The 22,606-nt window shown below is 40.9% G+C and overlaps 1 protein-coding gene across 8 annotated transcripts in view; it reads left to right on the top strand.

Moving 5' to 3' along the window:
• The window catches only part of LRRFIP1 (LRR binding FLII interacting protein 1), a 127,806-nt gene extending 105,685 nt beyond the window's left edge, over positions 1 to 22,121 (top strand). For 6 of the 8 annotated variants that reach the window (XM_077272332.1, XM_077272330.1, XM_077272331.1 and 3 more), the window contains 5 exons: positions 11,542 to 11,591; positions 14,550 to 14,649; positions 18,551 to 18,630; positions 19,996 to 20,100; positions 20,800 to 22,121. In XM_077272332.1, coding sequence (XP_077128447.1) covers positions 11,542 to 11,591; positions 14,550 to 14,649; positions 18,551 to 18,630; positions 19,996 to 20,100; positions 20,800 to 20,910 — 446 coding nt within the window. In that variant the 3' untranslated portion in view covers positions 20,911 to 22,121. Of the gene's footprint in view, positions 1 to 11,541; positions 11,592 to 14,549; positions 14,650 to 16,276; positions 16,352 to 18,550; positions 18,631 to 19,995; positions 20,101 to 20,799 lie in introns of all 8 variants that reach the window. The other 2 variants (XM_077272329.1, XM_077272325.1) reach the window with 1 other exon arrangement.
• Positions 22,122 to 22,606: the final 485 nt, after the last annotated feature.

Here is a 22,606-nt window from a genome sequence, read left to right as displayed (position 1 = left end):
CGAGGGTTGGACATTTCAGCAAGACAATGATCCCAAACACACAGCCAAGGAATCTCTCAATCGGTTTCAGAGAAAGAAAATAAAGCTGCTAATGTCCCAGCCAATCACCTGACCTTAATCCATAGAAAATTTTTGGAAGGAACTAAAGAGCAGAGTTCATAGAAGGAGCCCGCAGGAACTTCAGGATTTGAAGAGTGTGTGGAAGAACGGGGCCAAAATCACACCTGAGCAATGCCTGAAACTAGTTTCTCTAAACAGGAGGCGTCTTGAAGTCGTCATCACCAGCAAAGGCTTTTGTATGAAGTATTAAATACTTTTCAGTAAGTGTGTTCAATACTTTCCCTGTGTCATTTCTCATTATTACACAACCTAATTTAATGGAAATCTATTGTTTTGATTTCTTTGCCTGGGTGGTTTGGATTGGCTGTTACTGACATCTGGTGAGAATTTCATGTCCATAGCACCTTTAGAAATATATTTACTTAGAAAATTTGTGACGTGTTTAATACTTATTTCACGCGCTACATACATAAAGCAGGAGTGATAAATGTATGATCGCCAGGCTACAAACCTAAGGGGCCACCAATAATCTTGAGAATGAGTATCCCGAAGTCTCCTATCTCCCATGTGAATGATGTTGCAGGATGCATGTGTGACCTCCCCATTTGCTGTCTGAGAGTGACTAAGATAGTCAAGCTGTGTCCCATTCTTAGTGAACAGTGCACAGGTCAGGCATGTGCACTAAGCTACTTTCAAACGAGACTTTATGGCTCATGTTTTCATGATCAAAAGGGGGTCCCAGTTGTTAGAACCCCAACAGTGAAACAATTATTTAACAGTCCTAGATTTATCACCTATCTGAAGGATAGGTGACAAATGTACACTGCTCAAAAAAATAAAGGGATCACTTAAACGACAGAATATAACTCCAAGTAAATCAAACTTCTGTGAAATCAAACTGTCCACTTAAGAAAAAATACTGTTTGACAATCAATTTCACATGCTGTTGTGCAAATGGAATAGACAACAGATGGAATTTATTGGAAATTCAAGACACACTCAATAAAGGAGTGGTTCTGCAGGTGGGGACCACAGACCACATCTCAGTACCAATGCTTTCTGGCTGATGTTTTGGTCACTTTTAAATGTTGGTTGTGCTTTCACACTTGTGGTAGCATGAGACCAACTCTACAACCCACACAAGTGGCTCAGGTAGTGCAGCTCATCCAGGATGGCACATCATTGCGAGCTGTGGCAAGGTTTGCTGTGTCTGTCAGCGTAGTGTTTGGAGGCTGGAGGCGCTACCAGGAGACAGGCCAGTACACCAGGAGACGTGGAGGGGGCCGTAGGAGGGCAACAACTCCAGCAGCAGGACCACTACCTCCACCTTTGTGTAAGGAGGAACTGGAGAAGAACTGCCAGAACCCTGCAAAATGACCTCCAGCAGGCCACAAATGTGCATGTATCTGCACAAACTGTTAGAAACCGATTCCATGAGGATGGTCTGAGTGCCCGACGTCCACAGATGGGGGTTGTGCTCACAGCCCAACACCGTGCAGGATGCTTGGCATTTGCCACCGAACACCAGGATTGGCAAATTCGCCACTGGCACCCTGTGCTCTTCACAGAGGAAAGCAGGTTCACACTGAGCACATGTGACAGACGTGACAGAGTCTGCAGACGCCGTGGAGAGCGATCTGCTGCCTGCAACATCCATCAGCATGACTGGTTTGGCAGTGGGACAGTAATGATGTGGGGTGGCATTTCTTTGGAGGGCTGCACAGCCCTCCATGTGCTCGCCAGAGGTAGCCTGACTGCCATTAGGTACCGAGATGAGATCCTGAGACCCCTTGTGAGACCATATGCTGGTGCGGTTGGCCCTGGGTTCCTCCTAATGCAGGACAATGCCAGACCTCATGTGGCTGGAGTGTCAGCAGTTCCTGTGTTGAGGGAGGATCTAAAGTGATCCTTCACGGTTAACCTAGTGATTTCCAAATTAATATACAAGGTGTTGCCGGCAACTGAAAATGACCAGACGGAGACGTGTGTCTCTGTATGGGGGATCGAGCAGATCTCTGGCCCCCATTTTATTGTATATGAGTTTTGATAGTCATAGAAATTATACTTCAACCAATCAGCATAAGAACACGCTCACAGTTCTTAACCTATAAGAATGCAGGAAAAACTTAACCCATGAGGATACAGGAAAAATGGAAACTACAGATATGGTCATGTCTTTTTGGCATAGTATGTGTTTTTCTAACAGATGCCTCAGTCTTGTATAGTGATACACCCCCGAATCTCTTCCCTGGCTCGAGTCCGAAGACTCAAGGTCTTTATACCAATTATGAACCATAGCCTAGTTGCATACCAGGCTTGTGAACAACAAGATAAAATTACTTCATGGCAGCTGTAACCTTTTACCTAATTAAATAACAGAATTTATCTTTAAGCAACAAGAAAATGGAGTCAAAAACACAAAATGGAGAATCTAGCACAAAATGGAGAACCTTTCATAATTTGTTCCTTCACATTCCCCCCTAGATAAATTTTGTTAATTAATGTCCAGCATCAGAGGTACTATCCCAAGCTCTAAGCTCGAGGGGTACTGGTCTTCACATAACTGGTGCCATGTTACCAGCCATGGCTGTTGCGGCGTACCCGTCCCCCCTGTATACTAGAATTTACGAATAACAACTATTGATAACAGTAGTGGGGATCTTTTGAAGATGGCCATGCGCTTGGCTTCAACATCTTCATCAGGTAACTTTGTGAAATCGATGTAGAGAAGAGCAGGGGTGGCAACGCTTTTGGTTTCATCATTAGTTATCTTAGTGCAGAATTTCCTAATACACACAGAAATACACCAAAAAACAAGTTTTAGTATTACATACATAACAAGGACAAAGACAACAATATATAACAAACTTTGCAAGATTCCAGCTATCCAGCCCCAGGTCCCTCAAATCAATTGGCTGGATTAAAAAGGAGAAGGTGTCTGTCTGCCCACCAACTGTCCCTATTACGATCATTGTCTTTATCATATTAATCTCTGAGTCTTTGAATATCCTCTAACTTTAACTTCATAGTGCTATTGGGATCCATATAATGACAGCAAGCGGGTCCAATAATCTGACACATACCACCCTGTGCTGCTGTTAAGTAATCCATTACTACAGTATGTTGATTAGTGACTATGATAAATTGGTTTTGGACAACAACCGTAGTATTAAGTATATCCAATATATCCCAAATTTGATCATCTAGAAAATCTGTGGCGCTAACCAATTTATCCCACATTTGTGTAATCATAGGGTAAATGAAAATAGAACTGACAATTTTATTGGCTATACCCATCTGTACTACTAATCTTTCATGATATTGTACAAACTTATTATTCAAGGATATTGGGGAATTTAGGCTGTCCTATGTGGTTACCAATATTATTATATGGAAATACGAAAAACCAAAACATTATGTCCCCTTATTTGCTACTAGTCTGTTTGACCAGCTTGCAGTTCGATACGTGGATCCACGTTGGCCTTCCTTCCCGCTTTACTGCAGTGGGGGTGACCAGGATCACCGTGTGGGGTCCTTCAAATCTTGGCTGGAGGCAATCTCTGCGCACAAACTTTTTCACATACACTAGGTCTCCTGGCACAAAGGGATGGTGTCCAGGAACCTGGTCTGGAAGAGAACTGAAGACAGTTAAATGCACTTTGGCAAGGTGTCCATGTAAGGCCTGCACATAGCTAGTCAAGTCCTGGTACTTGAGTTGCAACTGTTGTGGAAAGAAACATTCAAAATTGGGGCTCCTGCCAAACAGAATCTCATACGGTGACAGTCTTGTCTTCCTGTTTGGGGTATATCTTACTGAAAACAAAGCTAGAGGAAGGCATTCTGTCCATGGTTTACCAGTCTCTGCCATTGCCTTCTGGATTTTAAGCTTTAAGAGTTCCATTTAGTCTCTCCACTCTTCCACTACTCTGTGGATGGAGTATGCAATGCTTGACTTACCCCCAGTGCTGCCATTACGTCTGACATGATCTCTCCAGTAAAATGGGAACCCTGATCGCTTTCAATGACTTCAGGAATTCCATACCTGCATATGATCTCAGCCATCAGTTTCTTCGCTGTTGTCCTAGCCGTAGCTTTGGCAACTGGGTAGGCTTCTGGCCAACCTGAAAATAAATCAATGCAGACCAACACATACTCATACGTCCCCACCCTAGGCAACTGAATTTAATCAATCTGCAGTCTCTGGAATTGGTAAAGGGGCCGGGGAGTGTGTTTGGATGGAGTTTTCACTGTCCTACCCTGATTATGTGTGGCACATATCATGCAGCTCTGTACCTGCCTTTCTGCGCAGGTGGAAAACCCGGGGGCAATCCATTGTTTCTGTAGGGTGTCACACATGGCCGTCTTCGAGTGGTGCACATTCCCGTGCAGAACCTGTGCCATCATTGGGTACAGTACCTGTGGCAGGCAGACCTTTTCACCCCTCCCCCATAGTCCAGTGACGGTATCAGAGCAAGCCCCTATCTCTTGCCACCTATTTTTCTCCTCCTTACTTGCCTGTTCTTGTAACCGGGCTAAGATGTCTTTCAACACAAGTGGAGATGGTGGGGTGTCCAGGTGATGTACTTTAGAGGCTACAGGAGTGCTTGCTGCTTTCTTGGCAGCCTGGTCTGCCAGTGCGTTACCCTTTGTCCGTCCATCAGTGCCTTTGGTATGTGCCTTTACCTTTATGATGCCTGCTTGGGTGGGAAGCTGTAGTGCATTCATAAGTTGCTGGACTGCCTCAGCACATTTAAAGGGGTGGCCATTTGCTGTCAGGAAAGCCCTGGCTCTCCAGATAGGCCCATAACCGTGTGCAATGCCAAAAGCATACCTGGAATCAGTGTAGATATTTACAGTCTTACCTTCTGCTAGTTTGCACGCTTCTATGAGCACCTTGAGCTCTGCTTCTTGTGCAGACATATGAGCTGGCATTGACTCTGCCTTGATTACCTCATGTTCTGAGACCACAGCATATCTGGTACAGTAGCGTCCTTGGTCATCTTGGTGACGGGATCCATCTACAAAAAGCTCAAAATCAGCATTAGAATGGGCACACTAGAGACCAGCCGTTTCCTGAGACATCAATTATAGACAATCATGTGGTTTGGAAACCTAATCTTGTTCCTCTGGATCCATTCTAGAAAGAAAAAGAGTGTCCTTTTTCATGTCACCTACTCCTCCCCCCTTTGGATCCATAGGAACTAGGAGAAGAGTAGCGGGGTTTAGGACAGTGCACCTTTTCAAAGTCACATTAGTAGGCATGAGAATAGCACACTGAAAACGCAGCTGTCTGGTCATGGACATGTGGCTAGATTGTACTTGGTTAAGGATACTATATACATCGTGTGGGGTGTGGACCATCAGTGGGTAATCCAAAACAATCTCTGAAGACTTGTGTAGCAACAGCTGGACAGACAACACGGCCCGAACACAAGAGGGGCTTTCTCTTGCCACTTTATCCAAGCGGCCGCTGTAATAAGCAACAGGTCTCTGTTTGTCTCCATGAAGCTGAGTCAGCACACCTGTAGCATGTCCTGTATAGGTGAGCTCTGTCTGCAATACTGTACGGCAGTGCTCGGGTGTCTTGTAATCATATACGGGGCCTGCGGCGTGTAACACTATATCACAGGGTAAATTCCCTCCTTGGGTGGACATAGCGTCTCCTGGATGCAAGGGGCCATAAGCGGCAAGGTAGGCCTGACACTCTTGGACTATGACTGGGCCTCCCTTTTTAGCTATCTGTTGGGCCAAACCACCTCTATGTGACAGGGTACAGTTAGCTGGGTTCACTATGGCTCCTACCTGGTGGGTAATTATGTCCCCATACCCCACTGAGAAAAGAACCTGGGAGCCCTGAGGTGTGATGTAGTAGCGTGAATGACAGTGAACCAAACTTCAGATTCTTGGAGAGTCTGGCCTTGTGTGAAAGTTTCACGGGAAGAGGAGATCTAGGGGCCTTTCCGAGCTGGGGGGGGGGGGGTGAGATTCCCATACAGGGTTAAAGGTGTATTGGAATGTGAGACTGGACTTGTGTGTAAGGTGGGGGGAGGGCAGGGGCTGAACTCTGTTACATTAACCACTGATATGGAACATAGCTGTGACCTCGCAGCTGCGGTATGGTGGGGGCTAGAGAGCGAGCAGAGAATCGCTGCTGATGCAGAATCGGCTTTTGTTACAATGAGAATCCCAGATCTTTAAACACTACCATAAGACGCCCATAGAACTTCTCGGCAGTCCAGGATATATTGGTGCCTTGGCTTTAAGGGGCACAGAGCTTACAGTCGGGAGTAGAGGCTTAATTTCCTGGGGAGGGACCATATTATCTAACAGGGAGCCCCCCCCCCGTTTCAGATTATAATTTTTAATTATCTATCTTTCTCACACATTACCCTCAATCACTTTCTCAATACCTTCCTGCACCACAAAACAACTTCTTTATCATAGGAGTAGGCAGCTTTCCTTTTTTCAACATAATTCACTTCCTCTGTTGATCTTCAATTTGCTATATATCAACCACTCAACTTGAAACAGGTAAATCTTTTACCAATCTTTCAATTACACTGATAATCAAACAATCTCTTACAAGTTTCCTTCTAAAACTAGACATTAGATTTCACTTTCAAATTTCCAGATTATAATATTTCTTTGTACTTCAAAACGATATTGTCACTTTAAACAAAACACAAATCTACCAGCGCGTATTACACCAAGAAAATACAAAGAGAGCGCAGCTACATGCGTGCCCCCTCCTTTTCAGGGACGCAGAGATAAGAAGAATCACAGCATTCCTCAGCGAGTCAGCACAGAAGGGAGAATGCAATAGCCCAGCTCTATGCCCCCCTTTCTCCGGCACGCAGCACAGATAAGGAGAAAAGAGGAGAAATCTCAAACCAGTCGCGCAGCGGTCCGCTCCCCCCCTCCCATCTCCTACACAGCACTGATAAGAGCTCCGTATCTTCTACACGGTAACAAATTGCAGCAGTTCTCAGACTTAATTAATTTCTACAAAATCTTCATCGCACAATTCACATACCAGAACACCTTAGAAAAACCTATGATTGAGAATATTTTCCCCTTTTTTGGGCTAACAATATCAGATTCATCACACAACTTCAAAGACTTCTTTTCCTTCCACAAAAACGGATTCTCCTTTAGAGCTAAATATCCTTTCTAGTTGTGCATAATACCGACGGCCTTACGGTTTTATTCCACTGGGTCTCTCTGTTCCCCCGCTGGGACAACCCAAAAACGCGGTACTCAGTGAAAGGAGGAGGGCGTCTTAGACTTTCCCTCCTGACACCCCTGGACATATATAAATATATAATTCCTGAGTTACGCATCCTACCCAATCTTCGATCACCTCACCGCGCCTGATTCTAACAGTGATCAGGAATTCAGGATATTTTGACTGTAAAGAGAATTACATCACTGGTCAATCCGGGGTGTCCGTCCCTTATGAGGTACGGTTCGAGCACTGGGCTCCCAACGGAACTACACCTCTATATGATTCCACCCAAAAATCATCCCACCTCCGGGGACAAACCTCAGATCCTCTTTGCAGCAACAAACACAGGAAAACCACACCAAACGGTCAGTCTGGACAGTATAACTGCCAACTTACCGTGGTTGTTGTGGGGGATGATCAGTCCCAATTTTCCAGTGCCTGTGTCCGGTCCGAGGATCCTTTGTCTTGTTGCCCACCGGGGGGCAGTGGCGTTCCTGCTTGGAGCCCCACGTTCAAGGGCGCCAACTGTTGAGGGAGGATCTAAAGTGATCCTTCACGGTTAACCCAGTGATTTCCAAATTAATATACAAGGTGTTGCCGGCAACTGAAAATGACCAGACGGAGACGTGTGTCTCTGTATGGGGGATCGAGCAGATCTCTGGCCCCCGTTTTATTGTATATGAGTTTTGATAGTCATAGAAATTATACTTCAACCAATCAGCATAAGAACACGCTCACAGTTCTTAACCTATAAGAATGCAGGAAAAACTTAACCCATGAGGATACAGGAAAAATGGAAACTACAGATATGGTCATGTCTTTTTGGCATAGTATGTGTTTTTCTAACAGATGCCTCAGTCTTGTATAGTGATACACCCCCGAATCTCTTCCCTGGCTCGAGTCCGAAGACTCAAGGTCTTTATACCAATTATGAACCATAGCCTAGTTGCATACCAGGCTTGTGAACAACAAGATAAAATTACTTCATGGCAGCTGTAACCTTTTACCTAATTAAATAACAGAATTTATCTTTAAGCAACAAGAAAATGGAGTCAAAAACACAAAATGGAGAATCTAGCACAAAATGGAGAACCTTTCATAATTTGTTCCTTCACACCTGCAAAATGAAGGCATTGAAGCTATTGACTGGCCCGCTCGTTCCCCAGACCTGAATCCGATGGAACACATCTTGGACATCATGTCTTGCACCATCCACCAACATCATGTTGCACCACAGACTGTCCAGGTTTTGACGGATGCTTTAGTCCAGGTCTGGGAAGAAATCCGGAGACCATCCGCCGCCTCCTCGGGAGCATGCACAGGCGTTGTAGGGAGGTCATACAGGCATGGGGAGGCCACACACACAACTGAACATCATTTCCTTGTCTTGAGGCATTTCCACTGAAGTTTGATCAGCCTGTAACTTGATTTTCCACTTTGATTTTGAGTATCATTCCAAATCCAGACCTCCGTGGGATATTCATTTTGATTTACATTGATCATTTTTATGTTTTATTGTTCTCAATACATTCCACTATGTAATGAATAAAGATTTGCAACTGAAATATTTCATTCAGTGATATCTAGGATGTGGTATTTTAGTGTTCCCTTTATTTTTTTGAGCAGTGTATTTTGTGGAAGAACCACTGTAAAGTAAGATAATTTTGCATCATAATTAGAATAATAATGTTTTCATACTATTTGAAGTGCTAAGCTTTCACTTAAATGGAATCAGCAGGCTTCCAAACGTGCACATTCTGAACTATGGAAAAGCCAGAACCAAAGAGCTACCAGATTGTCCGCAGTTCTGGGTCCTCTTTTTTTTTTTTTTCAAGGATTGAGGGGCAAATATAATTGAAAATTAAAATTTAGTAACTCCAGTGTCGTGTAGATAAAACTGCACCACAATTTTGTTGAAAAAACCCAAACTGTGAATGTGACCGAACACCATAATCATACAAGAACAACCTTTAGAGACATTTTTTTAATTACCGTATTTAAATGAAGACCAAAGGATTACTGTAAATGTAAGAAGAAAATATAGTGCTGGCAGTATTACATAGCCTATTACTTAGTGGTTCTCTGCTCTAATATAGTGCGTGAGCAGCGTTTCCCCTTTCTGCCATGTTTATAGGTCCTCAGGGGACATTCCATGACTCCATCATTGAGACAATGGCTTCCAAGCATATAACAATTTTTTTTCAATGTCTTTGGTTGCTTTAATAGTTATTGGCATGAACATTGTTGTCTTCGTTGCATTGTAAAATTATAAATCTTCCAGATTCTTCTGTAATCGGCGCTTGGAAGTTGTCTGCTACTTAGATTTCGGTGCACAGGGGCCGGACTATGCACTGGGTCTTCTCACTGTCTGTGATCTCCTGGCACCTCCGCCTGCCTCCGGCCTTTGAATGACAGGTCACTGCTGAGTTTTCAAACCGCGGAAACAGGCAGAGGGGCATGGGGAATCTCAGGGAGAAGACCCAGTGTGCAGTCCGGCCCCTGTGCACCGAAATCTTAAAAAAATATCTTCAAATGGTGATTACAGAAGAACACAAAGCGGATTTGTTCACCAAAGGTATCAATTGAATCAGTATTACAGCGCCTTTACAGTCATGTCTTTACTTTACATTATAAAGTTGTGCTGACAGGATCTCTCTAGTGGGATATTTGCAGTGCCACACCAAGGCCCATGTGCACACGCTGCGGATTCCAATGCGGAATTTTCCGCTGCGGATTTGAGAAATCCGCAGTGAAAAACCGCTGCGTTTTTTACTGCGGATTTATTGCGGTTTCTTCTGCAGTTTCCTCTGCGGGTTTTCACCTGCAGATTCCTATTGGAGCAGGTGTAAACCCGCAGCGGATTCCGCAGAAAGAATTGACATGCTGCGGAAAATAAACCGCTGCGTTTCCGCATGTTTTTTTCCGCAGCATGTGCACTGCGGATTTTGTTTCCCATAGGTTTACATTGTACTGTAAACTCATGGGAAACTGCTGCGGATCCGCAGCTGCGGAAACGCTGCGGATCCGCAGTAAAATCCGCAGCGTGTGCACATAGCTCAAAGTGTAAATTAGTTGCAGATTTTAGGCCTGTTGAGTTGCATAGTGTTAGTATAAAGTGTGCATGAAGGTTTATTGGCATGATATATACATTAGAGGGGTTTCCCTAGTCATTGTTGATGTCTTTTGTTTTGGACAAGTTCTCAATATCAGATCAGTAGAACTAAGGGTTCATTTACACGAGCAGATAATCATTTAAACGATGAACAACGTGATTGTAACTCACGACAAGCAATGTCAGACAGCTGTTTATACAGCTAAAATTGTGAATGAAATGGTTAAACAGTGATAATTACATCAAAACACTGAGCATCGTGCCCGGTGTTCACGCAGACAGATCATTTGAAGTATGGGTTCAAATCCCATTGGTCATTCTATTTATATCGAATACGTGAATTCACCAAGTATTGTACAAACATTTCCACTGATCCCATACAAAGAAAATGTAACTGAATTCGCGAAACCCAACATTTTTGGAAAGTCATGATATTCTATTTGTTCCAATGCTCCAACTGGTAATGAACTACTTATTGCATCCGTACACGATGAACTCTATTTAGGACTTGAATTTTCACTTCTTTCTTTGTTAGCTCGTTCAATGATTTGACAGATAATCTTCACTCACGTTACACAATTTTCTAAAGTTGAGTGTTTTTTTTTCTCACCTAAACGATTTTATGCACAATGAACAAGTGTTTTTGGACACAATATTCAGTCTCTGAACCCATTCACATTACACAATTTTCACGAACGAGGAGTCGTTACTGTTAGACTCTGATATCGACCAGTGTGAATGCAGATTAACTCCTGACACTTCTCAACGGTCACCCAGCTGAAGTGGCTGTGGCACATCAATGTTTGGGGAGAGCTCATTTTGTAGCCGATGTGACAGGTATTACTGTATGGTTCTAGTCACTTAAACAGGACTGAGCTGCATGTCACTGATCTTGAGGTTAAACAATGGAGGGTGGACACCTTTACCAGAGTCCTTTTTCTCATTCAGTTAATTAGTGGGGTTTCTAGAAGTCAGACTACCCATATTTATAGCAGATCCTAATGAAGTCCTGGAAAACCCCTTTAACTAATTAGATACTGTCTGTGTTCACTTTTTTTCAACATTTCTTCTCTTTTTTTCTTTTTTTCATCTGAACTCGTTCATTTCTGTCTTTGATTTTGTTTTCTACACTTTCTTCTTAAAGAGATCAGGCTGAAGAAGCTGATGGATGAGAGAGAATCCTTCCTGGAGCAGGTAATGGAAGGTTCTGAAATGTGTTTATATTGGTTTATTTAGAATAGTTTTTATAAGAGAGAAATTTCCTGTGTGTCTCAGCTCCAACTTGCTGAAACTTTGGTTAATATTTTATCCTTAGAATTTTTAAATATTTTCCACTTTTATTTTAGGTTAGGTCCCCATTAATATAGTGCTGTTGTTAAGCACTATGTCTAAGTTTGTCAGAATGGCTCTATCAGAGTGCCTGTCAAATGTAGTCTTTCGGCTTTAACTGGTACCCTGACGTAGTGGTAAACTGAGATCACCATATTAACCCCATAATGGATATATCAGTCATGAAGTTGGGGATGTGTAGAGCCGGCTCAGGAGTGAAGTCTGTTCCACATGTGGCAGCTGCTGGCTAAATTAAATATCCGGAATTTGTGTGTAACAGCCACGGGGCCCTATTAACTATTTAAATGCAGCTATCAATCTCCAAAAGGGGCATGTAAATGCTTGTGTGCATCAACCTTCATCTGCCCACTGCAAAGCAGCCAAGGCACCAATGGGTTATCATGGCCACCAGGGAGTCTGCTAAAGGCCTCCATCGTTGCCATCTTGGTACTCCTAGGAGACCACTATTTTAACTATATAGTGCAATACTGTGGTATCCGACAATTTCAGTCCTGGGGTGACTCAAAAAAGAATAAAAGTTTTTTTTGAAAATATATACAAGAAAAAAAATGCTAAAATTCTAATTGCTCCCTTTTCCCTCCAAAATCAGAATACATGTAAAAAATTAAACATCTGGTATTGCCGCGTCAGTAAGAGTGAAGTCTATCAAAATCTAAAATTACTTAGCCCTTACAGTAACCACCGAAAAGAGAATTTTTTTTTTCGACCAGCACACTTCCTTCCCCGAAAACAAAACATATCAATAAAAACTCAGTTCGCCACCCAAAAAAATTAGTAATCCTACAGCTCCATAGAAAGAAACTTAAAAAGCGTTACGGGTCTCTGGAAATGACAATCAATTTAATTTTTTATTTTTTTTTTACATCTGTTTTTTTTTTTTTACACAACTTAATACCAATCTTGACTAAAATATTTATTTTTTTATTGTAAGGCAATTGACCTGGAGGATCATGTTTCAAGGTCAATTTTACCTCACAATGAACACCGTAAAAACAAAAAGAAGCCTATGGTAGAATTGTTTGGTTTTTTTCAGCATTTTCATCCTATTTGGAAAAATATTTAGAATTGAGAGTCCTCAGTGGTTGATACAGTTTAATGGCTAACTGAAAAGATGGTAACAAATTGCAAACTTTCGAGACTACACAGGTCTCTTCATCAGGCATAGACGAAGAGGCCTGAGTAGTCTCGAACGTTTGCAATTTGTTACCATCTTTTCAGTTAGCCATTAAAACGTATCAACCACTGAGGACTCTCAATTCTAAATATTTTTCTATCTACTGGCTAACAACGGTACAAGATATATATCTTTCCTGCATCCTATTTGGAGTTTTTCTTTTCTCATTTACCCAATACTTTGTATAGTGAAATGAATGACATTCAAAACTACATATCATCCAGCAAAAAAACAAGCCCCTATGTTGACCGAAGAATAATGTTATGGATCTTAGAAGAAAATGAATGCACAAAAATGAAATATCACCCGGACACTAATATGAACCTAGCTTTAAACTGCTAAGCTAATTTTTTGGCAATTGCATGATGTATGATGGTTTACAGCTGAAAGTATAATTGATCAATGCTTACAAGTGACTTGATTGGTGGTTCCATATTTTGATCAGTAGTTCTGAAAACGTTTATTGAAACTAGTGCCTAGGTTAATTTTACTTTTATTTATTTTATCTTCCAAAGGGCCACACAGAAACCAAAATGTTTCACCTTTCTGCTGCACTACTTTTGGTGAATCGCCCAGATACACGGCGCTAAAGTCCAGTGCTAGCAAACACTGACAATGGCTTACAGTTGGAATACTGTGTCATTGTATTGAGAAAATAGCACAAATAACTTGTATACAATAACTTGGCACAAATACAATAAGGCTGGATAGACGCATCTGTGTTTCGGTAATGCACGGATTGGCCACTGTTCTTCTGACTCAAACTAGACATCCTTGATGCTGTAGAGTTCGGGTCAGGAGATTTGCAGAAAGTCCATGCATCCGGGTCCACATTGCTTGGATGTGTGAATCCAGCCCCACTTGTTTTCCAGTTTTACGCCATAACTTGTAGACAATAAAAACTTAGATTATACCATCTTGAAATGCACCAAATTTATCACAGCTCCATCTTTTAGATAAATATTGCAAGTCTCCAATACAGTCTGCTGCTGAGCACCATGAATTTTAACCATGCTTAAAAATCATTTCACCTGACGAACAAGCATGTTTACTTGTTCATCGGTTGATTGGCGACCTGTTTAAACAGGCTGATAATAGTGTAAATGTACCCAGATTGCATGAGCTTTTAATTGCCTTTCTTTGGTCCACGAAGTAACACCACTTTGTGTTGCAATGTAGACCATGGTCCTTTACCTGTTCACTTCCTGATATACCACATCCACATTGCTGATTGTGTCAAAAAACATGTCTAAAACACATAATTTCCTATGTGGAATGTTGGACAGATTTTGGTGTACATGAATTCTGGTGCATGTAGCTTAGTAAATCAGACATGTTTCACTGAGCCCTGAAGTTTACAAGCAGCATGCTCACTTACCCAACTGGTAACTTGGGGCTGGTTTTACGGCAGGTGGCGTTTCTAGTGTAAAGGTGTGCTTGAGGCTGATTATTACGTAGTTCTACAATGCACATACTCGATAAGCAGTAGGCCTCTGTTATGATTGTAGTCAGTGCATTGTGTTGCCACTTAGTTGTTTTTGTTCTGGGTGCTTATTTTATTGTGATCATTTGGCTATTGTGTACAGTTATATATTAATATGTCATTCCTGGATATTATTTTGTCTCAGATTAAGAAGCTGAAAGGCCAGCTGGAAGAGAAAAGCTCCAGAAACCAAAGTCCGGAGAATCCAGACAATGAAAATATGGAGAATGGCACTGATGTTCAAAGTGAGCAGGGTTTAACCTACCTCGTCTATAAATATGGAGTTCCTGGATATCTTATCCTTTGTGTATGCATTGTGAAGAACTCACTGAATAAACATCTGCATGAGTATGAGGAAATGTTCATAGCTTTATCCAACTGTGTCTGTGTGTGCCACTATAATTCAAAGGAAGTAAGCAAAAATAACAGGAGTTTAATTATATGAAGGGAGAACAAAAGGATCAGGTGTTAAAATTCAAGAAGCCTGATCCTTCTCTCTACAGATATTGTCTATTGAGAGTCCGGAGGCCGCCATGTATGTTGGGTAGTTGGCGGGTCCTGACCAAGTTGGCATGTTTGGACATCTTATATCTGATGTATATGTGGATCTTCAGCCTTCAATTTTCTGTATGATCAAGAAAACATTGGGCGAGGCCACTTCAAAATACATGGCTCCTGCACAAAACCTAATGTACATTCGGTCAAGTGTATTAATAACATTTAGCCGCACTTGCCTTTATGCACAAATTACATTTACGGTAGTTATTTTTTCCACAATCCCTTCACAGTATAGTGTGGAAGCAGCACCCAATGACAATGTTGCTGATAGAGCCAAGGAAGGACCAATGTCCGAACGCAGAGAAAGAGACATATTGGTGTCATCACTAGGGTAAAACAAATTCTTTAAGAGTATGCTGTGTAGCTGGAGAAACCGTTTTTGCTTCTATAATTGTGGAAACAGGGATATATATATATTATATATAATATTTATATTTTACTTGAAAAGACTCCAGGCCGGCGTTAGTACGTACATATGATCAAAAGACAATAGACTACATATAATATATTTGTTACCCTGGATTTGGCTTTTAATAACATTTTATTTTATTATTTATTATATTACATGTGTTTTTATTTTTCATGGTGCGGGCACCACTTATATGCAGTGCTATTCTTTACCACTTGTTGTCAATAAAGGTATTTTATTGTTACTTATTCTCTAGTTCCACATTGTCTTTTGATCATATGTTCGGCTTTTTCTTTTCTTGGGTTTCATGAATTTTCCAAATGGTCCACCATTCATCCATTCAGCTGATGTATACCACTTATTTTATTAAAAAGTATATATATTGATTTGTGTTAGTTGGATATCTACTGCTGCGTCCGGTATTTGTTCTCGGCACTAATACATGTTGTTGATAAAAGAAAAATCTTTTTACGATTATAGCAGCAAGAACTATTTCTCCAGGAGCACAGCCTACTTTTAAGATTCTCCAGTAGGGTTAAAAATCACTTTATCTGGGGGATCCCTCCCAGCCATGAGGCAGCAGCGACTGTGACTTTTGAGGGGGAATACCACTTACCCCTCTAGGTGTGCAGTACCATTTCATGGATATATATTTTTTCTCCTCTAATAGGGTCAATCTATTATTTTTCCCTCCAGAGCACCTCTCAAATATTGGGGTCATCGGCATTCACTTTAAACCTACAGTTCAGAAATAACTAAATGTAATTTCACTTACTTATGGTTTTCTTACAATTGTCAGTCTATAGGTTGATTGATGACCGGTCTTCACCATAACCCAGTAATAGCACTGGACATTATGTGTAACATTCATATTACTGTATATATTCATGCTCCCATTGTTGTAGACATATATAGATGCACACAACTCTTCAGATCCAGGGACACAGTGACGCCATCACTTCAGGAAACATTTTCGACAGGTTTGTTTTAAAACATGCTAATCTTAATGTCCTATGTCTGTGTCTGTTTATGACCTATTATTATATGAGATATTAAAGACCTGTCACATAAATATACCATTTTTTAACCTGGTTCTAAATGTCGCTGTTCTCCTGAATCTGTTGTAGTTTTTCATTTGTTCCTGCTCCACTACGTTCCTCTTCACTGTATGTAAATCTGGGCCCCATGTCGGTCTTTATGAAGAGCGCACCGTAATAAGATGCATCTACCTCTTAATGAATGTGGTGCATCTTTCAGCTTCTATGAGTCACTGCATTAAATCACTGGAATATATTTATCGTAAATCAAGATGATTTTGTCGGCTGCGCTAAGTAATGCCCCCAATTTGCTAAACACCGTCCACTTTTCAAAAATGTTGCTGGTTCAGGAGTGAAAAAATGTCCAGATGTTAATGAAAACTGTTTTGAGGAATCCGCCCTCTAGTCTTTTTGTCAAGTGGGTGTGATCCTTAAATCTTCTTTATGGAAGTCTTGTTGAGGACTCTGACCACTTGGCTAAGAAGGCTACATTTATGTTCAAGGAACAACCACCTTGAAAACAGAGAGGTGCAGGAACAAAAAAATAATATTTAGGAGAACAGCTGTGAGAAAAAGACCTGTTTATTGCTAGTGACAGGTCCTCTTTAACACCTTTACTTTGGGGGAAAAAGTCCAGTTCAGGATCCGAAATTCAAGAATCCTTCTCACACTAATGATGGGGTATGATCCCATGGTATCTTCAACCTGAGTTTTTCCAGGCAGAGCTTCTTCAAGAAAATGCCAGTGGTCTTTTCCTGGTAGCTTTGCCGTCGTTTTTTTGCAGCCAGGGTCTTTTAACTTATTTTTTACACTATAGTGTCAAGCTATGTCCTAGTGGAAGCCACCTGAAGATGAGTAGATTACTTTTTAACCTCTTCACAGGTTTCCAACCCTAAAGCAGTTAAAAGTAACAAAAAAGCTAAACAAGTGCACAGCAATGTTATTTTTACATTGGCTGGTTCAAGGCAGCATCCACCTGAAAAAGATAGCCATGATTAATTTTTTAGATGAGAAAGGGTATTTTCACACGTCCTTGAGATAGCTGTACATGATGACAAGAAACAAAGGCACCGATTCATCAAGAGAACCATTTTTCAGGCCAATCTTGATGAGGCTGTGGGATGGAGGACACCTCTTAATGAATCAGGTGAGCAGTGGCTCACCACAAATCTTCTTCCAATCAGTAATATTCCTGGCATAAAGTACAGAATTTGTCATGAATTTGAAATCACAATTTTTTTCCGCAAGTTCATGTTGCACAAAAATCTGTTAACCTCATGGGCAGGCAAGAATACTTTCCGAAAATGACTACGGTATATTTGAACTTGGAAAATATGAGCTGTCTGGTTCTACATTCATGCTTGCAAAAGCCTAGGACTCATATACAACCTCCATATGGTATGGAGTGATGGTATTGCACCCAAAGATTTCTACTCAACTCCTACTGTATGTCTTCAATTTCATGTGAAAGCATATGTATGGATCTGGATGAATATGGCTTTGTACTATAGAGCTGTTCTGTGGTCGCATATTTTTGCATACAAACTTTTCAATTATTTTCTTTGGAAACCTTTACATTTAAAGAGTATGCCTTACCAATCTAAGATTGGTTCTCTATTGAAGGTGTCCAATTATATGTTTTGAGCTATTTCTCTGGAAATTTTCCTTAGACGTTTAGTTTTACCGTTCTGAATGTCTGGGCCTTCGTGGTGATCCTGACCAAAAAAGTTTACTGCAGCTTTGCATTACATGTGACGCCATGTCATTGGGCGACTCTAGTGGAAGCACTAAATTATGTATTTTACCCAGTTAGATGGGACAAAACTGTTGTGTAATCCTGTAATGTTATTTAATGAAAGGAAAAGACCTTTACATAGCAAAGAATATATGTATATCAGTAAGAGAACTTAAGCTTTGTTGTAAAATTTTTGATGACGCTGGCTGCAGTTTATATAGTGCTATGTTCTTTCGATGACTATGTAGGTTACTTTAGCATTGATTAGATGGACAGGTTTACAACTGATTTTATGTACAGATATAAGCTATATAAAATAGTTCTCTAATGTTAATTTCATGCCTGAACTCTGTATTCCTGCCTACTTTCAGTTAGAGCATTTATGTTTTTGATTTTTGATTTTTTAGGAGATGCCAATAGACAAATCAACGATCTCAAGTTTAAACTCACCAAATCCACACAGGAGATCACCGCTCTAGAACAGAACGTGAGTTCTTGCATAGATTTCATGAAACATGGCTGTTCTGTCTATGTCTCTAACTCTGCTGTCAAAGGAGACATGATGTTTTAAATAAGTAATTTTTTAGGTTTTCCTACTCGCATTGAACAAACAAAACAAAATTGTCCCTATACCCCAACGATCTCTCTCCCCTCTTTATGCTTCTCCTGAATTTGTTACAATATGGTGGGAACATCCACAAGATGGTAAAAAGCATCATACTACTGTCCATTAGGTACCGTATATTCAGAGAATGGACACGTGTGAGAATTTAATGATTAGATAATGTCCTTCAGAGGTAGTTGCATTAATTTGTTTCACATCCCAGTGAAGATTTTAATTTTTCATGTTGTGCCTCTCTTTCTGACCACGGAAACATTTGTAACGTGTTCATTCATTGACCAGGTTCTATAGGTCACATGTTGCCTCTCCATTTACCCCTTAGTTGGGATGGAAATTTTTTCTATAAATTTAGATAAAATATGTTGATAGAGAACCAAAATCATAGATCAGAGCCGACCTTATCTACAATATCTGACACTGAATTTTGTAGCATTTCCTAGTACATTACGTGCATGGCATAACTATGCCTACTTATAGAATTGAACAAGGGGTAATGGCTTTAACAATAATTTAGCTATACTTTTTGCATAACCGTGTATCTCAACCTTCCAGAGAGTTTATCTTTGAACATGTGATCTTAATGGTTTGACTTAAGGATTTAATGGAGTGCGTCTCTTGGAAATGTATGGTAAACTAATCTAGAAAATGCAGCCAGTCTTATAATACATGGCTCCAGCAAAGGAAATGTATGCCTAGCCGGAGCGTCCCTCGGCCATAACCACTTATCACCCAAGGTTTATAAACTGAACCAACAGAGGACAGCTTTTACTGCATCTTCAACAGCTTGTTTAAGGCACACTCAGACGTCCATTTTTCATGTACGAGTTGTATCCGTGTTTTTCAACCTATTATAGTCTGCAGAGGCATGTCCAATATTGACCTGAATTGTCAATGCAATTCTATGGGTCAATGAAAAAAATCAGATGCTATCCATGTACTGTCTGTTTTTCATGGACTGCTAGATCGGAGAAGCTGGAGAATTTTTTTTTTTCCTCTCATCTCAAAAATATTGATTGAACTCTGATTACGCGCTGGTGAAGCTCTGATCAAATGAAACTTTTCCCACAAATGAGAAAAACATGGACGTCTAAATGATGGCTAAGAATAACTCCTCAGAGAAATATTGATGAAATTTGGAGGAAAACTACTAATGAAAGTAGCAGTATTTTTGATTGATGTCTGAATGAGCCTTTAGTGTAAGTGTTTTTCACGGTCTTTCATTCTTTTTAGATTATTCGACTTGAGAGTCAACTAACCAGGTATAAGTCTTCATCAGAAAATGCTGAAAAAGTAGAGGATGAATTAAAAGCTGAAAAAAGAAGATTACAGCGAGAGGTGAACACTGGTTGTGTCTGCATAAATACATGTATTATACCTTAATTTTTTTCCTATTAATAGTAGAAGGCTGGGTTCCCCGTCTGAGTCACAGATTCCATCATATTTGATGCAAAGTACAAAGCTGTATGTATTTTTTTTTTCTCTCTCAAAATATGATAACGTATCTTATGGAACTGGACGAATCCTATAAGGAGATAAAATAACATTTCTCCTCAAATCAGAGTCCTAATGTGAGCTGCACTAGACCTACAGTCGCCCCACTGGGATAGAATTATGTCCCTGCACAGAGGGCAGTTGGATATCGGATTCACTGCACATTTGGTAACAACACTTACAACATGGCCTTTGTTAAAGAAATCGCCCATTGTGATCGTCTCCAACCTAGGGACAAACTGAACGTCAAATGTGTTAATGCTATCAGTCATGGGATCAGTATATCCACATGACTGCCCTCATGGTTTCGCGGGAAGAACAGCCTTTGATCTAGACATAGAGGTCGACAGGTATTAGAAAAATTAGGCTTTGTTCTTTGAAATATTGCACCACACCTGTCTGCAGATGTAGTGGCATTGCAGCTGCTCAGCTTTATATGTTTTTTTTTTATTCTTTAAAGTATTCTTGCTTAAAGCCGTACTAGTTACTGAATTCAATGATTTCTGCGTTCTGTGATTAATTTACCGTTTATTTTCTTTGTAGCTTCGTGCAGCCTTGGATAAAATAGAGGAGCTTGAAGTAGGCAATAGTCACTTGATCAAACGACTGGAGAAAATGAAAGCTAACCGAAGCGCTATTCTGTCTCAGCAGTGAGCCCCGCTGGTATACTGGTCTATGAACTGTGTGCATATAGGAAGGAGCGCAGGGTGTGCCAGGCGTCTGTTTCTATTGAAGTATCAAGTGTCAGTCGTATGTACTATACAATGATGCATAATGGATGGAAGCGTCTTTTTTTGCCTTTACATCATCTGTTGAATCTTTTCCATTTTTGAGGAAGAGAAAAGTAAAACGAATCCTGGTAGGTTCATGATGATGATAGTGCATCTCTTTTGACACCTCCAGGAAGGGAGCACACAGCTATGCTGAAGCTGGTAAGTCCAGCAGCACTGAGCGGCGGAGAAAACTGAGTCTAATCACCGACTGAAAAGGTGGTTATGTCCAGTAATAATAACCCTCGTCGCAAGCTCCTCAAGTCCTATGAATGCAGAGGTTCTGTTACTTTGAGCATCTTCCCAAACCAGCTATTACATTTCCCTAATATTTATACCCATCATGGGTAAGACCATTAATTCGGTTGGAAATGGCTCTTACTTGTGGATCTTCCTTGGAAACTATGCTGAATTTTGATGTTCCCCCACCAAAAAAAGCACAATATAACCTAAGCAAAATTTTATTGAACATTTGTGTGAAGCACAGCTGTGTTATTTAGAAGCAAAAGGATGTCCATCCGGCATGTTTATCTGCTTCACTCTATAATCCTCCCGAAACAAGCCGTGATTGAATCTGCAGAGGAACAAGAAATGTACCTCCTGGCGAGACCGTCATTATATGGAAGCAGAGGCCAGCATCTCCTGTCTACCAATGATCCCATGCTGGTTTCGTATTGTTCGATATACTTTTTATGTAGGTTGCCCTCATCTGCCTTGAGCCTTTTTCAGACAATTGGAATGTTTTGTTTTTGTTCATTTTTTTTTTATTTTTACTTTTGTTTTGGGGTAGCCCTCATACAAAACCACTAAAAATGGAAGGCACCCAAAGATTTCTGAATGTGAGTGTTTGTACAAGTGTGTTATTAATTTTCTGGACTCACAAGCCATTGAAACACAGACTTATGTGGTATGATGTGTGCATTCCCAATGCCATACGTTTTTTTGAGGAATGTGGCCTTACTTGACTTGTGCTGGACTCTACATGAATGAGCATAACGCTGTCGACCTATCACGTCTTCACTGGAGTTTTCTTTCAGGTTTAATAAAAAAAAGAAATATGTTTCACTGAATAAAGGAGGAGGCTGAAACTGTGAAGTTGCATATTTACTTTTTTGAGTACATGAAGAAAAATGTGTTACACTACAAAGGGGGTAAATAAAGCTGTTGGAAAGGCTTCCTGACTACACATGACATGTGGGATTCTAATAAGATATTCAGGAGCTTCCTGAGGACTCCTTGCTTATAAAGTCCTCTAGGCATAAGGAGAAGTAGAGCTGGCGAAAGGATGGTGGGGCAAGTGACCAGAAATGTCATCCAGCTTCCTCCATAGTCACACACCGTTCAAGGGAAACTATTGTGGCTGAATTACATTTCTAGTCACCTGCCTCGTCATCGACCACCAAACTATGAGCTTAGGGTGCCATCTAGATAAGATAAAAGGTTGACCGAGCAAGGGGGGCTAATTACCCAATATGTGACTGTACACTACTGCTTACTCTGGAGGGATGTATCGCTATTTGCCTCCTGGAGCACAGATTTTCCTCAATTTCTATATACAGAACCCGTAAGTAAGAGCAGAA

The sequence above is a fragment of the Ranitomeya variabilis genome, chromosome 7 (assembly GCF_051348905.1).
Source record: "Ranitomeya variabilis isolate aRanVar5 chromosome 7, aRanVar5.hap1, whole genome shotgun sequence".
Lineage (NCBI taxonomy): Eukaryota > Metazoa > Chordata > Amphibia > Anura > Dendrobatidae > Ranitomeya > Ranitomeya variabilis.
The sequence above is the reverse complement of the archived record's forward strand: the minus strand, read 5'-3'. Positions and strand labels throughout refer to the sequence as shown.